The sequence below is a fragment of the Artibeus jamaicensis genome, unplaced genomic scaffold (genome assembly GCF_021234435.1).
Source record: "Artibeus jamaicensis isolate MK-2021 breed Jamaican fruit bat unplaced genomic scaffold, CSHL_Jam_final contig_497, whole genome shotgun sequence".
Taxonomy (NCBI): domain Eukaryota; kingdom Metazoa; phylum Chordata; class Mammalia; order Chiroptera; family Phyllostomidae; genus Artibeus; species Artibeus jamaicensis.
The window spans coordinates 10,261,698-10,277,246 of record NW_026521863.1 but is presented as its reverse complement, the minus strand read 5'-3'; the positions used below and the strand labels follow the sequence as shown (position 1 = coordinate 10,277,246).

Genomic DNA, 15,549 nt, shown 5'->3' with positions numbered 1-15,549 from the left:
ATCCTGAACTTATCTGACTTTGGATAGTCAGAAAGACTGCAGTCTCTGATTTGGGGCTGTAAATATCCCTTACAGTCAAAAGAATGGGGAACTGCTATCACATGAAGATGAGCTAGCAGGCAAGTCCCCGAGATCTGCAGCGGAAATCAAGAATTCAAATTATGAGTCTGAGTAATATGTGAAGAGGGGTGTGAGAGAGGATTAATTCAAACACAGGTAGGAGTCTGTGCAAAAGGTACAGGGCGCCATTTGTCAGGGCAGGGTGTGATTCTGGCACAAATGCCTGCAGGAATGGAGGGTTTTCTATTCTCAAGGTCCACACTGGGACTATTCCCATGGACAGTGTGGGGGAAAAAGTGCCTGGCCAGAGGAAGGCAGTAAAAAAGCATGGATTTTTAAAAATGAGGTAGAAATGAATGGCTCTGGGGTGACTCAGGCATGGTTCTCGATAGACAGGGAAACCTTCTGACTGCTAGACCCCCTGCTTTCAGGCAATCCTGGCAAGCTGCGTCTGCTCTTTGGTGCCTGTCTGGTCAGCTCCCGCATTTCCTCCCCGGCTCAGATGCACTTCATTTATTGACTGACATGACACCTTTCACTTTTGGGGTTGGCCCTTCCTGGCCCCTCAGCTAGTCCTGGCCAGAGCAATGAGAACAGCAGCTTCCTTGGGTCCAAAGTCAGGTCTCAGAATTTATTCTGTTGACACCGCTGTTGTGGAATGACCCAGATGAGCACTGCTAAGCCCAGAACCCAGGACTATCTTGCATTTTCAAAGCCTGCTGGGCCATAGCTGTGGTCGGCATCGCATGCGTGCCTGGGGTCTGGCCTCACTCACCAGCTCTCCAAGGCCTCAGTTCCTCTGACTCTTTGGCTTGGGCTTAGAGACAACTAATAGCTATTTACTTGGAACCTTCTGTTGCTGTATTCGATTCCTCTGGGTGTGGCTTGCTTGGTGGAACCAAGTCCAACCGCACACAGTACCTACCCTCCCTGCAAACCAGCCTGCAGGTGGGTCACAAGAACCATTCTAGCTGGTCCCTGGCTTCCCCTCCCCTTTAGGACCACCCAGGTCCCAAGAGTGACTCATTAAGATCTTCTGCAACTGGTAAACCCCAGAAGTAATGATGAAAATAAGATAACTTGACAACTGAGTTCCGGAGGGAATTTCTTTTGTCCTAGATGTACGTATCCTTGGCTTACACCCATAATTTTCAAAGTGGTGAAAAAAGGAGGAACACTTACAGCTTAATGGTTTATGTTAAAAGTAATCAGGTATTAATCACCTCTGAGGAAAACGGTATCTAGAAATCAAATTTTCACATATAAATGTATAATTATTAGGGGAAGCCATATAAACAGGTAGGGAGAACAATTAGCTTCACATCTTACTTTGGTGTTGCTAATGAAAGTGTACATTATTGCACAGTTATCTTGCCATGGCAAAGCTGTACATCTCTCAGAACAGTACACAAAGGTGAAATGCCTGATACCTCTTGCTCCTGCTCCTGCTCCAGAGCGTCCTGCAGCAGTTTCTGCTTGGTGCTGAATTCCTGGTGCAGGCTTTCCCATTTCGTTCTCATCTGGTCTTCGGCAGCTGGCTTCTCCCCTTCCATCCCCAACTCCTGGGATGACACATCAGGTTTTTCACTATTAGAAGAATAAATATTCCAAGTTTACAATGCGTGTAAAAAGGTGATCAGTTCTAGGTAAGTTATCTTGTGCACCGGATGTGGCCTCTAATATTAGAACCAGATTATTTTAGTCATTAGCTCACACTTGAAAAAATACAAATTAAAATTTAAAAAATTTGAGACTAACCATAAAACAAATACATTATAATGGGACCATGAGGACAGTGATAATTTAAAGGTACATAGATAATAGTCCAGTATTAAGGATAATAATAAATGCATCTTTGGGGGGGGTCAGAAAGTATATGGACTTGTATCCTTTGACAAATAGACCCCATATTAATTCAAAACCATAACAATGTGACTTAGTCTTTGCGAGTTTTCACCCTGAGTCCAAAGATCAGTTTTCAGGACATGGACCAGGCTTTGGAACAGGGAAAGAAGGTACCCGCCCGTCACCCTCAAAGACGGGCAGCAGTGTGCATCTGAGAATGACCATGGCATTCGGACACAGAGCTGAGCGTTAAATCTCTGCTCCACATGCCGTACACCCGAAAATAATGTGATACTGAATGCCAACTGTCACTGAAAAAAAAAAGATTAAAAGTAAATACATCAGGATTGCCAGTTTGATTCCTATTCAGGACACATGCCTAGGTTTCTGGCCAGGTCCCCAGTCAGGGGTGCTCAAGGGGCAACCACACACTGATGTTTCTCTCTCGCGTTTTCTCCTTCCCTTCTCCTTTCTCTAAAAATAAATAAATAAAATCTTTAAAAATTATAATAAATAAATAAATCCCTGCTCTAGCACATTAGATTTGTGACTTTGAGTAATTTGCATCACTTCTCTGAGTCACAATCTTTTCATCTTTAAAATGAAGACATTCTCTATGTTGCAGAATTATGGGCAATAAAGTGAGAAAAGATCTGCGTAATGCCCATAACCCTATCTGGCAAGTAACAGTCACTCAATAAATGGGGCCCAATGACAATGGTAATGGTAAGGATTTGGGGTATGCAAGTTCCAATTGATCCTAATTTATCGGGAGTGTTGAAGTGCTGATAGAACCACGACATCTGAAAAGCACATAGACACTAGTTATTACTTTGGCAGAAACTTTTGCTCAAGCGGGAAAAATTTTAAGTTCATTGGCAGAATAATACTATACACTACCCCAAAGCCAATTCTCAAAGCAACAATTGACTAAATAGTTTCTTTAGGTGAGTTCGCTGAAGTTAAGCCTTAAAAAATATTTATAAGCCTTTAAGAGAAGAATTCTATTTCTGTGGTATAATTTAGACAATCTGGCCCACCTATACAGTTAGAAACATAAAAGAAGTTGAACAATACCAGTAACAACCAAAAATGAAATGGCAACAATGTAAATGCCTATCAGTTAGAAAATGGGTGAATAAATGATGTTTCCAATGTAAAGTGACATTAAACAGTTAAAATAAAAGAACTTGATGGGTATATATCAACATAGATCTACCTGAAAAAGTAATATTGAGTGAAAAAACACCAAAATAAAATTGATACTTCCTTCACCCTGCTGGTGTGGCTCAGTGGACTGAGCACCGGCCTGCGAATGAAAGGGGCGCTGGTTCGATTCCCAGTCAGGGCACATGCCTGGGTCGTGGGCCCAGACCCCAGTAGGGGGTGCACGAGAGGCAACCACACACTGATGTTTCTCTCCCTCTCTTTCTCCTTACCTTCCCCTTTCTTTAAAAATAAATAAATAAAATCTATTTTAAAAGTTGATACTTCTTTCAGTTTTGTTATATTAGTCTCTGAATTTTTATTTTTAAAAATCTTCTTAAATAGGAAACAAGTTTAAAAGTGTTTATGAAATTAAGTTTGTTACTGTGTTGTCTTTTGTGATGGTGGACTGTACTTCACCACTTTTTAATTTATTTATGTTTGTATAATAATTTAGCTTAAAACCGGTAGATGGTTAATACCTCCATTCTCCCATTCAATCACTGACACAGATAAAACATCATCAGCAAGTCGCCCTTAAATTGGAACACAGCCCTTTATCTCTCATGGAAAATATTCTTCTTTCCCTTTGATATTTGTATCAATTAGTTTCCAGCTGAGTTTCCTTGGCAGTTATGGGAAGGCCCCTGCATCAAGCACCCAATACCTCGCACAGGGCTCCTTCTTCATATACTACATTTGTACCCATGAAGCAAGTTCTGCCCCTCCCACGGGGGTTTTCTCACATAAACCAATTCACAACTAATAGTCTTAGAAAGTCAGCTACTAAATTAAAGACTTAACATAATCCCTTTTTAAAAACCCAGTAACGTGGTATATATGCCCAATGGTTTGAAAGGCATAGCTGAACTATAATCAACTAGATTTAAAGGTGACTTTTCTAAAATATTTGTGTAAAAATTAAGAAATTTATAAGCAGTCTTGAACGTGAATCTTGTATAGAAAATAGTATTGCTCGGTAACTTACTCTTTCAAATATATTTTTTTTATATTTAGAAGAGCAATTCATCATTGTTTGCCTTTTATCTGGGTCCTTTCCAAAGTGAAAGCAAGGAAACAAACAGAAAAAAAAAAAAAAAACATGGCAAGATTCCCACTGCCCTTCTGTGACTGCGCAGTGAGGAAGGGAAGTGTGGGTAAGGGGGCTGTGAACACAGAGTTTCGCAAAAATGTTCAGAAAACTATGAGGGGTCCATAAACAGCTTAGAAGAATTGGAAAAAGAATATAAACTGCAAAGTGAAAGCAAGTCTTAAGAGAAAGTGTTGGAAGAAACAGTGTTTTTTTCATTGTGTATTTATACAGACACACAGATTTACAGCCTCAGCATTTTTAGGCATGATCTCCAATAGGGGTGTTTAAATCCCTTTATATTTTAACATAATTTTTAGTTATAGGGTTCTTTTAAGGGAATTCTGACTGTAGATGTCATATTAGTCATTCCTATTTTCATCAATATTTATTAACTAGTAATATTTTGTCTTTTCTAAAAATCCTCCCTATTTTCTATACATGTTGTCATGATGTCTACTGAAACTGCATTTTAGTTTTGTTTCTATTATTTTCCCCTTGAAATTCTTAAATATATACAAATTGGGTGAAAGTAGGTTTACAGGTATATGTGAAACCCAGAGTTTATTCTTGTCTTATTATTTACTAACTATTGTGTTACTTTCCATATAAAAACTGGAACCCTGCTTTTGCCCTGGTATGTAGTTACATATGTACACATATGTATAGTGAGCACTGACGTTGCATGTTGACAATATTACATCAACGCTAATTAAACTGGGGGAAAACAAGCAAAAGAAAAAAATATTTAAATCATCCCTCTCCAGTTAGCTTTGATGATCTACATACTCGTACGGCTCTTACCGACACATGTACTACACATTCAATTTATGTCCCATTGTATTTAGTATCACCTATTTTCTCACATTGTTATAACTTTTTAAGATCATATATGCATAAACCTTTTTCTTAAGCTTTTCTATACTAGTGGGAATTTCTGCCTCTTCAATTATTTGATTATAAATAGCATTTCAGCAATTATCATCATAGTATGTATTTCCTCCTTTACGCTATTTCCTCCCAATACATGTTCAGAAATGAGAACACTGAAGTCAGCGTAGTTGAAGTGATTTACCACAGCGTGGGTGCCCGAGGACACTGCGGTCCTCTCACAAGCTCTAGTGACACAGGAACACAGGTTTTACTAAAACTTCTTTTTGATGCTTTGGATATTAAAAAGAGTTTTCCTATATATCCTCTCAGGGGACATTCACAACTCTCACAACCTGTCTGTGAGCAATCCGGGCCTTGGAACTGAGTTACTTTTTCATGGAGGCAGTTGTTGAATCAGAATAAAACCCAGACCTGACTCCAAATATGGGGAACCCTCCCCCTGCGGTGGCTCCTCTTCCTTCCAACCTTGAAACCCAAATCTTTGACTTGAAAACTGTCCAACTTCCGTAATACGTCTTTCAGCACTATTCTTCTGCATGTAAGACTTTCAGTCCCCACTTTACCACAGGACTCAAGGTTCAATGACTTGGTGCATAGATGTTATAAAATAGGTCTCCAAGAAAAATCAAGATATTTAGTAGACACATACATTTATTCTTCAGAATGACAAGGGAAAATAAGTTCTTATGGGGAATATATATTTGCAGTTAGATATTCAGATAGAAACATCATGATCTATTTTCATAATGCATTTGTTATTTGATTTTTTAAAAAAACGAACTCAGAAGTTTCTCTGGAAAGATGGCTGAGCACACTGGAGAGAGTGCCCATGAGTTAGCCCACATAGGCAGCACTCATGCTGTGCAGCAGAACATTCAAAATGCAGGCAGACTGTCTGGGGTCGGCAGAAGTGAGGCCTGCGCTCCTGACGTTGGGAGGGTCACACTACAGATGTGATCATTTATAGTTTTAATTTGAGCATTTCATCTAAAATGTCATATGGGCCCTGGCTGATGTGGCTCAGTGGACTGAGCGCTGACCTGTGAATCCAAGGGTCGCCAGTTCGATTCCTAGGCTAGGGCACAGGTCTGGGTTACAGGCCAGAGTCCCCAGTAGGGGGTCGCAGGAGAGGCAGTCACATGCTGATGTTTCTCTCCCTCTCTTTCTCCCTTCCTTCCTTTCTCTAAAAATAAATATATAAAAATATTTTCTAAAAAATAAATATCATACGGTGTGCTTGAGTGTGATATTGTTATGTTACAGAATTACATGCTTATGATTTTGTAATAAAAAAGGGGCATGATTTGTGCCAGACCCCAAATATCATAAAGTGAAAACAACATGATTAAACTTTGCAAATGTTTAAAATACAACTGTGATCGAGGTGTTTACAATTGCTTCAGATGCTCAAAAACCAGTGCCCGGAAGAGTGTGCGTCCTAACATACCCGGCAGCGCCAGAGGTCCCCGCGGCTGAGTGCTGGGTCAGAATTTCCTCTCCTCGGCTGGCCACCGACCGGAGGAGGCTCTTCTGCTCCGCTAGTTCCTGTGCCAGCTCCTGCTCAAGGAAGACAACAAACACACGCATCCCGGTTACTCTGTGAGCATCGTCTGCAATCGTGGTTCTGTGTCTGCAAACTCCTCAGAGGGCTCTTGGGGTAAGTTTTAATTGTGTGCATTGCATAAAAAGTGTGGTTTAGCTCTGTAGAGGCTCAAACACCTTTCCAAAGTACTCTATGGCTTTTGTGGCTTTGATAAAAGATATCTGAAAAATCTTGGTGGGGGGGCGGAATTCAATGGGAAACAAAAATTTTGTTGGGCAATGGTGCCCTCCAGTGGTACAAAGTGCACTTTCATTTTTCACAATTAGGATCACCTTTGAGCTGCGGACACTGAGCCTCGACAGCAGCTGCTGCTCTTTAATTGCCTGCTTCCTTGATCAACACTTTTTCATATTTTATGATAAATTCCTTTGCTCTTTGCAAAAAATAAAAATGTGATATGCCTGATACATAAAGTTAGCTTATCAATGAGAAATCATTCATCAAAAATCGTTTTTTTTCACTAGGCAATCATTTGCAATCCTATTTTGTGTTGGAATCTACTTGAAAGTAAAAATAAATTGTATTTCTTTAAAAAACATGTAACTCAGATGTTCACCAATTCTCACAGGCTTTCCTGAGGTTTTTCTTACATAAAATAGTCTGAAATTGAGGCAAGTCTGAAAATAGAGCAGGTGATCTTGATAAGGAGGATTTTAATTGTTACACTATTGTTAAAGCTTTTGTTAAAGAATAATAGACTTTCAAATGACCACGCATTCCTGTGGTCACAAACAGATGCATTGAAACATTTAGCCAAGTCGGTCCTAAAAGAAGACAAAGGTGCATCTGTCTTTAGTAGACAAGTAACATTTCTCTCAAGGGTTTGCTTGGCAGACCTGCAGGCCCGGGGGAGGTAGGGGTGCCTTACTTTTTGTTGCTGCAGACTGCTCTGTCGCTGGTGGGCCCATGCGGAGCGAGCCTGGGCCAGCCATTCCTGGGCACCGGGCCTCTGGGGGGCAGTGACATCCCCATCGCTCTCCGCCTTCTGTGGTGCTGTTCCCTGCTTTTTACGAGGCAGAAATCAAGAGTCACGTGACCCACAGGCAAACCCTAACCGAAGCGAAGTTACGACTACTTTAGTGTGGTTGGTTTGATACCAAAGTGGTTCCATATGGATGTGAAAGCACATTTTTAAGAAAATGGTAACACAAAGCCCATCAAATTTATGGCATTTGCAGGAGGGAGAATAATAAATAGATGACTATACTCAGACGTATTTGAGGGGGAACTGCCTATTTAGAGGCTGGGCCTTTCAGCTGACGGATGTGCTTGCTAGATATCATTCTAGAATGCTTTCCACCAGAACATAGTAACTCTGGGTCTCATTTCCTCTACTACCACCACCAGGACCAGACCCCAGTGCCATCTGCCCCCGCTGCTGGCTTCGGGACAGGAAAAGGGCAAAGGTAATTATTATCTGGCAGGAATTTATCCTTCCTGCTTGATTCTTCTGATGGGATTTGAAAGGCCCTGGAATATTTCAAACAGGAACGGAATTGGTTCTGAATGAGAGATTTTCCTACTCACACAGGTGTGTATGTCAAAGGCTAAAGTACACGAGTTGAAGATAGTTCATTTATTAAGTACCCTCTGTGTGTCCGTCACTGTTCTAGGCACTGGGGATACTTTGCCAAGAAGGAGTCAGACCAGGCCCTGCTGGGGAGATAATCAATAAACAAGTCAGAGAAGGCGAGAGAAGCCCACCAAGAATGGGAAACTAGACAATGGAATAGAGAGGACGGGGAAGCGTTTCTGAGGCTGCTCAGAGAAGGCATCTTCAGATGGGATAAGGGCCCCGAGCACCCAATAAGGGCAAAGATCTAGGGGGAGGGCCCTCCAGGCCTAGGAAACAGCTGGAGCGAAGACCCTGGAAGCAGGAAAGTTGGCCTCTCGTAGGAAACACTAGCACTGAAGCACCGGGTGTGGCTGGAGGGCAGGGAAGGGAGTAGAGTGGCCTGCTGCCCAGTTCTGGAGCTGCAGTTCCTGTCCTTGGCCTCTCTGCCAAGTCTGATCACAGAGGGGGGCCCAGCCACCCCAGCTGATGCAGCTCATCCTGCCAGAGTGTCCACTAAGGCCCTGATCACCCTCTCGTTTTCGGAATTTCACACTAACTATTGCGGATGGGAAAAAAAGAATTCCATGGGAAGTAACCTCACAGGGTGCTCCGACTGTAAACCCCCAAATGGGCTGCCAGGGATGGGAAGTCACGGCCGGGGCTTATCTTTACCTTAAGCAAGCCCTGTCCACCCTTTCCATGCTTGTAGGTCCACACACCTTTGCAATAATCCAAGCCACCCTCAACATAATCTTGTGAACTATCCCGTAATCCAATCCCAGCCTTGCCTTTTCCCACCTTTATAATCTTCTGTAATCTTCCTTACATTCCCTCCTTGATTTCAAATGCATAAAAGAAACTGCAAAAATGTTATTCTCCAGAGCATTTGAGATTCTGCTCCCCAGCATATGCCATCAGTTTGGCTCAAATAAACTCTTACAAAAACTGTCTGTAGGCTTGGACGTTTTTTATGTAGATGGGATCTGTTTACCCTTCTATTCATCAAAATCCTAGGATTAAATTGTAAAATGTCTGAGGTAATGTTGAGATAATGAGCTTTTTGAAGTTGGTTTCAGTGCTTGAAAAGAAATGAGATGGAGGAAATGCTGAAGCATGCAGGGAATACTATAGGTAATCTTATTCCAGGTTCTGAGCCACCTTAACTCACAGGGACTTCCTTTAAGATGATGATCCAGCTTCCCAGCGAGAGACATGGTGTAGACTGAACAATGTGGGTGCCATCAGTCTATGTGCAAAAAATTCTATGTGCATTTCACAAGCCCCTCACAATGGGTGATTAGGAACGCCCAGTTCGGAATGTTCCCTACTCCCCCAGGAAAGCCTATTACAGAAAAGCAGTGATTTTCCTGAAGGTGGGAGGTGTGGGAACGATTGAAGCTCTTCTGGTGCTGATGGCCCATAAGCTTCTACATGAAACAGATTCTCTCCATCTGAGATGCACTGTCTGCCCAGAAAAGGGCTCTGAAAGATCCTGGACCTTCTGGCAAGAATGACGCAACAGTTTGACAAGGATGTGTAGAGAACGCCTCTCCTGTGTGGGGTCCAGTCACTTTCTCTCCACTTTGCTCTTAGGAAGGGTTTGTTTTCAGAGCTGAAAACTCCCATGGTGACTTCTCAGTTCACCACCTCACCCTTCTAACAGGTTACTACCATCTGACTGAGCTATACTTTCAAATTTCTCACAACAAATTTGCACTTAGTAAAAAGATAATTGCAATGTTAGGCATTAAGGATGGTTGCTGGGAACCTCCCTGGCTGGTTTCAGAAGCTGTAATCCTCCATGGCTAAGGCTGAGTGAGAGACATTGAGACCATAAGCCACTAAGGAGACAAAGCTTATCCCCCTGGGAGGGGCCCTGCCTCCGTCCCCTTTACTTCACCCTGCCTGGCCCTCAGTGCATGACTGGTTAGCCAATGACGGCTAAGATTCCTTAAGGGAGGGATGACCTAAGACAGGCATGGTCACAGGGGGCCCTCAGGGAAGGACTTGGGGAGCCATAGCAAAAGAGGGTGATGGACCCCCCCTTGGCTTTGACATAGCCTGAATCCTCATTCTGTCTGCAAGAAGCCTCCTAATTTCTTGGATTTCTTACTTCCCCTACTTGATTTAAGCCTGAAACAATGACAGAGGGTGGTGCAGTCCTGTGCTGGAAAGGGTGGATTCCCTGGGGCAATCAGACCTAAGTAAGAATACATAAAATCCTGTGTGAAACCTGTTTACTAAGAATGTTCTCAATTTTCTGATAAGGGTCCCAGCCGGAAATGAGTTTGTTTCCCGAAGTTTGATAGCCCTTCAGCTAACTGATCCTGACTCAGAATAAGCCCTCATAGTTCTTTGTATGTTACCTATTGTTTGATCCTTACTGCCTGACAACGATTAATGAGCTTTACCTGTATTCCTGTGCAAATTGAACCCAATTAAAAGTCCATTGAGGAAAAAGGTCTTGGCCTTTCTCCTTTGAAAGATCAGCCACCGTTCCTCCCCAAGCAGATCATGTCTTGGTAGACTAATTGTCATCCCACGGTGGCTGGGCAGGGGGCAGGGGTAGGGAGGTGGTCCCTGTGGGCAGAGCACCCCCAGATGGTTTCACCACTTTACATGCAAAAACACATATTCAGACTCTAGGACTTATAGTCTAGAAAGGCAAGGCATACTTGGCTAACTGAATTCACAGCTTTAAAGAAAATGAAATTATGCAACACCAGAAGCAAATGCCTAGTATGTATTTTCTAGGTGGTTAGGTTGGTTTTTCACTTAGTGATTTTTTCTCTGGCTGATTTAGTCACTTTGTGACATAACACAGACCACAGGGAGAAAAAGAAAAAAGGGGGGGATTAAGAATGCAGCTCAGATGTCATTCCTTTTCCCTTTGGGATGAGAAGACACTAACAGAAGGAAAAAAATCATAGTAATTACTTTCTCTGAGGTTTGATAACAGTTTTCTCTCCTGGCTAGGGAATCGGAAGTGACTTCTGTCTCCAGAATCATCCTTGCCTGGAGCTACATCGCTATTTGTTTTGGAAATACTAGAACAGTAACCTCTTTAGCCAGGAATATTCCATGGAAGATTAATGAGGATTTGAGAATGTCGAACATTAAATAAAACATTTCTCTATAAAGCACTTCATTTTATATATATAGGGCTAATTGTCTGCTCCCTTGGGTGGATGATAATGTATGAAATGACAGGAACTTCTTGCAAAGAAAAGATAACATGTACTTCAAGAGATCATTATATGTTGGTAAGTCTTGTGTCCCTCCATGTAAAGAAGGAACCTATGGAGTAAGGGGTGTTAAAGAGGTTGGTTTTTCACGGATACAAACAGAAATCCAATTAGTTTAAAAGAATGGCCTTGGCAAATAGGCCACCTCACAGATAAGTAGCTCTGAGCAATGATGTGCTTCTGGCCCCCCTCAAGTTAGGACGCTAGTCTAGCCCTCCTGACCCATGCGAATCCCAGCTGATGGGCACAACTTCACTAACACCTACATTCAATGGAAGATTATTTTGCCCCAACACCCATTAGTTAATTTCAGGTCAACTCTGAATTTCTCACATGAAGGTGAGAGGACCTTTTTCATGGCAATGATAAGACACACAGCACTCCTTTCAGTACTGTGCCTGGGAAAATAATCTCTTCAAAAAGGTATAGTTCTATTTTTAAAAGTGAACAAAATTTTACATGATGGACTTATTAGGTGAAAGATGGTGTAACTTATAAATATTTTTGAAATGAACAATGACGAATTTCAATGCAGTAAAATATGACCACTTCTTTCTGTATTTACAGTTTACACATCAGTGTCCTTGGGAAAGCTTACAGCAAAATCAGGACTTGAGGCAAGGTGAAGAATCTCTTTGGCCCTGGGCAGGACCTACCAAGTGTGGGTAACACAAGCGGCTGTCGGCACATCCAGCCCAGTCCCACCAGTCTCAAGTTCATCTCCAGAACAGCCTTTGAGCATGTCAGGAGTCCTTCCCTCACAAAGAATGTGGTTTGCAAACTGTTTGTTGTCATTCATTATGATACTCACTGCAATTTGAGCACTTACTATAATGATTACTTGCATTAAGATTCTCAGGATTTTTAAAAGTTAAATACTAGTATTGTCCCCATTTTACAGATGAGAAAACTGATCTGTAAGAAAAGGAAGCTCAAGGATCTTGTCCCAGGTGACTGGTAAATACCAATGAACAACTGTTTGCTGCTCCAAAGTGATGGCCCAAGAACCAGGTCTGGCTTCTGGATATGCTTTCTCTGGTGCACAAATTATTTTTAAATTTTAGAATTAAATGTTTTTAAATCGGAGGCCTTTAGCTATAAATCCAAATTTCCTCCTCTGGAAGACCTAGCAATGCCGACTACAAATCCTCCTATGGCAGCAGCTGGAGTTACCAGCTGCCTCTCTGACTTGATACCAGCATGCTGAGGTCCTGACTGGGCCTGCTTCACTTGTTTATATCCCCTTTCCCGGCCCCGAGGCCCTGGGCCGTGTGCCCCAGCCCTTCAGTCCCTCCCTCCAGGTGCCTGTGTGTCAGTCAGGCCATCCCTTCCACCCCTACCTGTGCCCGGGGCGGGGCACAACTGCAGCTTTGCAAGTAAGAGCTCTCCCAGGTACAAAACCATTGCTCCTAGTAGTTTTCAACTGATTAGGTTTGATACTTCAGATCATAAAGTCATGCAGTTAGAAAAGAACTGAAAATATGTGGTTTCATCTGAAAAAAATCATTACCCTGAGGAAGTAGAAGCAATGACAGCCCCTCTGGGCACTGCATGTCCACTGTCATCCTGGCCCCCCACCCTCTACTGGCCCCTGTACCCCAGTACAGATGTCTCCCTCCCTCCTGACACTGGAGTTCTAAGCCACCCCCTCCTCTTTGACCCCCTCTTCTCCCTCCTACATGAGACTCCACTTGCAATTTCACTTTTTTTCATTGATTTCTCCTCTACTGAGTTATGTCTATGTCCATGGAAACAAGTCACTGAGAGACAGACAGACAACCTGAGCAGGCAAGACAGAGCAAGACAGATGTGGGTGGAGGCTATGTTGAGGGGGCAGTTTCCACAGTGTGGGCTGGGCGTGCTCGGGCCGGGCTCAGGCAAGGAGGGAGCACCCTGGGCCTGGTCACCACCCTGAAGCCCCAACACAGGAAACTGAAGTCTCAGGAGCCCAGTTCTGCCTGGATTTCTGGTGCAGGTTTTGCTCCTGGGATGAAAGACAAACAGGCACATTTGTTCCGTGGGGGGGGAGTGCCATGTGCGTGTTTGCACAATTCTTCTTCTGATCTTCGCATGAAACAGATTTCCCTTGACCCACTTTGTACAGCTCTCTCCAGTCCTTGCTCTCCTTTGCGGTGAAACTCGGGAGCTGCCTGCCCACCGCCTCCCCGGCGCCTCCCCTCCCTATCTCCCTGTCATTCTGGAGCCTTTTCCTCTACTCCTCCACCAAGAAACAGCTGTTGCCGAGGTCCCAGGGGACCTGCATGTTGCTCAGCCCAGTGGTCACATCTCAATCCGCATCTTACTTTACGTATTTTCAAGTGGTTTCTAGGAACCAAACTCCTAGTCTTCCTGCACATCAGGGGTCCCCAACCCCCGGGCCTGTTAGGAACCAGGATGCACAGCAGGAGGTGAGCCGCGGGGAGCCCGTGAAGCTTTGCTCCCCTAACTGCCTGAGCACCTCCAGTCCCCCTCCCCCATCCCATCTGTGGGAAAATTGTCTGCCGTGGAACCAGTCCCTGGAGCCCAAAAGCTTGGGGGCTGCTGCTCTGCATGACTGGGTTGTCTTTCCCACTCTTTCTTGTGGGCTCCTCCACGTCTTCCAAACTCTCACCACTGGGGCGTCCCGGGGCTGGGTTCAAGCACCTTCGTCTTCTTTTTTTCCCATTACCCCTTGGTGAGCTCATCAAATCTCACGCTTTTAAGGACCATCTAGAGGCAGATGACTGCAGTCTGGGTCTCTCCCCTGAATTCCCACCACTACTTGAAATGCAATAGGCTTCTCAAACCTCACCTGTCCAAAATTAAACTACTGACCTTACTATTTTTTAAAGACTTTATTTATTTATCTTTAGAGGGGAAGGGAAGGAGAGGAGAGAAATATCAATGTATGGTTGCCTCTCATGCATGCCATGCTGGGAACTGGCCTGAAACCCAGGCATGTGACCTGACTGGGAATCAAACCACGATCCTTTGGTTCACAGGCCCGCACTCAATCCACTGAGCTACACCAACCAGGGCTGACCTTACTATTTTTTCCCCTCCCAAGTCTCTTCTTCAGATGGTTTTCATCTTCCCAATTCTTCAGAATCTGAGACGTTCTCATCATTTCTCCCTCTGCACTATGCCTCTTAACTTGTCTCCCAGCTTCTACCCTTGTCCCTTATGGTGCTTAAAATCTGATCTAGTTATTCTTCATGTTGATCTGGGAGAGATTAGGATGTAAACTTAGAAAGTACTAGATGCATGTGATAGGAGGTAGAGGGTGAAAAAAAACAAGGAAAAACACTCAGCCACTTAAAACAAGGGTTAAGAAGGAGAAAAATAATAAAAAGAACAGGGAAAGTAGAAAACAAAAAGGGAATAAAAGCTCAAACATGGCAGTATTGCAATAAATCTAACTAGACCAAACCTATCTTTTAAAAGTCAGAGATTTTATAATTAGGTAAAATCTTTCAAACCAACAAAATACAGTAAAATATTCTTTTTAAAAAATCAAATCTCAACCTCACTGGTGTGGCTCAGTGCACTGAGCATGGGCCTATGAACTGAAAGATCACCTGTTCAATCCCCGGTCAGGGCACAAGCCTGGTTGCGGGCCAGGCCTCCAGGTGGGGCTGTGTGAGAGGCAACAGATTGATGCTTCTCTCACATATCATGTTTCTCTCCATCTCCTTCTCCCTCTCTCCCCTTCTCTAAAAACAAATAGCCAAAATCTTTGAAAGAATCAAATCTAAAACAATAGACACAGAAATAGTGAAATCAAAGGAAAGTTAAAAGATATACTAGGCAGATATTATCTTTTCAAAGCTCTGGTAATATGAAACAAAAATCACTACAGGGGAATGTTAAGGTCACTACATGACAGCGAAAATGTTCAATTCACCTGGAATACTCTAAAGCTGTAGGTCCTAAATAAAAGTCTAAGTACATGTGAAAAGTAGAATGTAAGAGAAATACAAGAAAAAATATAAAACTGTTTCAGAATATCTTAATTTATGAACTGTGTTCAATAAATACTCTTTTCAATTGTGTATTTGCTAGATTCTAATAT

General features: G+C 42.9%; 1 protein-coding gene across 9 annotated transcripts in view; it reads right to left on the bottom strand.

Annotated features, from left to right (window-relative positions):
* SYNE1 (spectrin repeat containing nuclear envelope protein 1) overlaps positions 1 to 15,549 on the bottom strand; it is a 404,650-nt gene that overhangs the window by 116,648 nt on the left and 272,453 nt on the right. For 8 of the 9 annotated variants that reach the window (XM_053668739.1, XM_053668745.1, XM_053668738.1 and 5 more), the window contains 3 exons: positions 7,567 to 7,701; positions 6,543 to 6,652; positions 1,491 to 1,647 (listed from right to left, as the gene is read on the bottom strand). In XM_053668739.1, coding sequence (XP_053524714.1) covers positions 1,491 to 1,647; positions 6,543 to 6,652; positions 7,567 to 7,701 — 402 coding nt within the window. The remainder of the gene's footprint in view (positions 1 to 1,490; positions 1,648 to 6,542; positions 6,653 to 7,566; positions 7,702 to 15,549) is intronic. The other variant, XM_037157616.2, reaches the window with a different exon arrangement.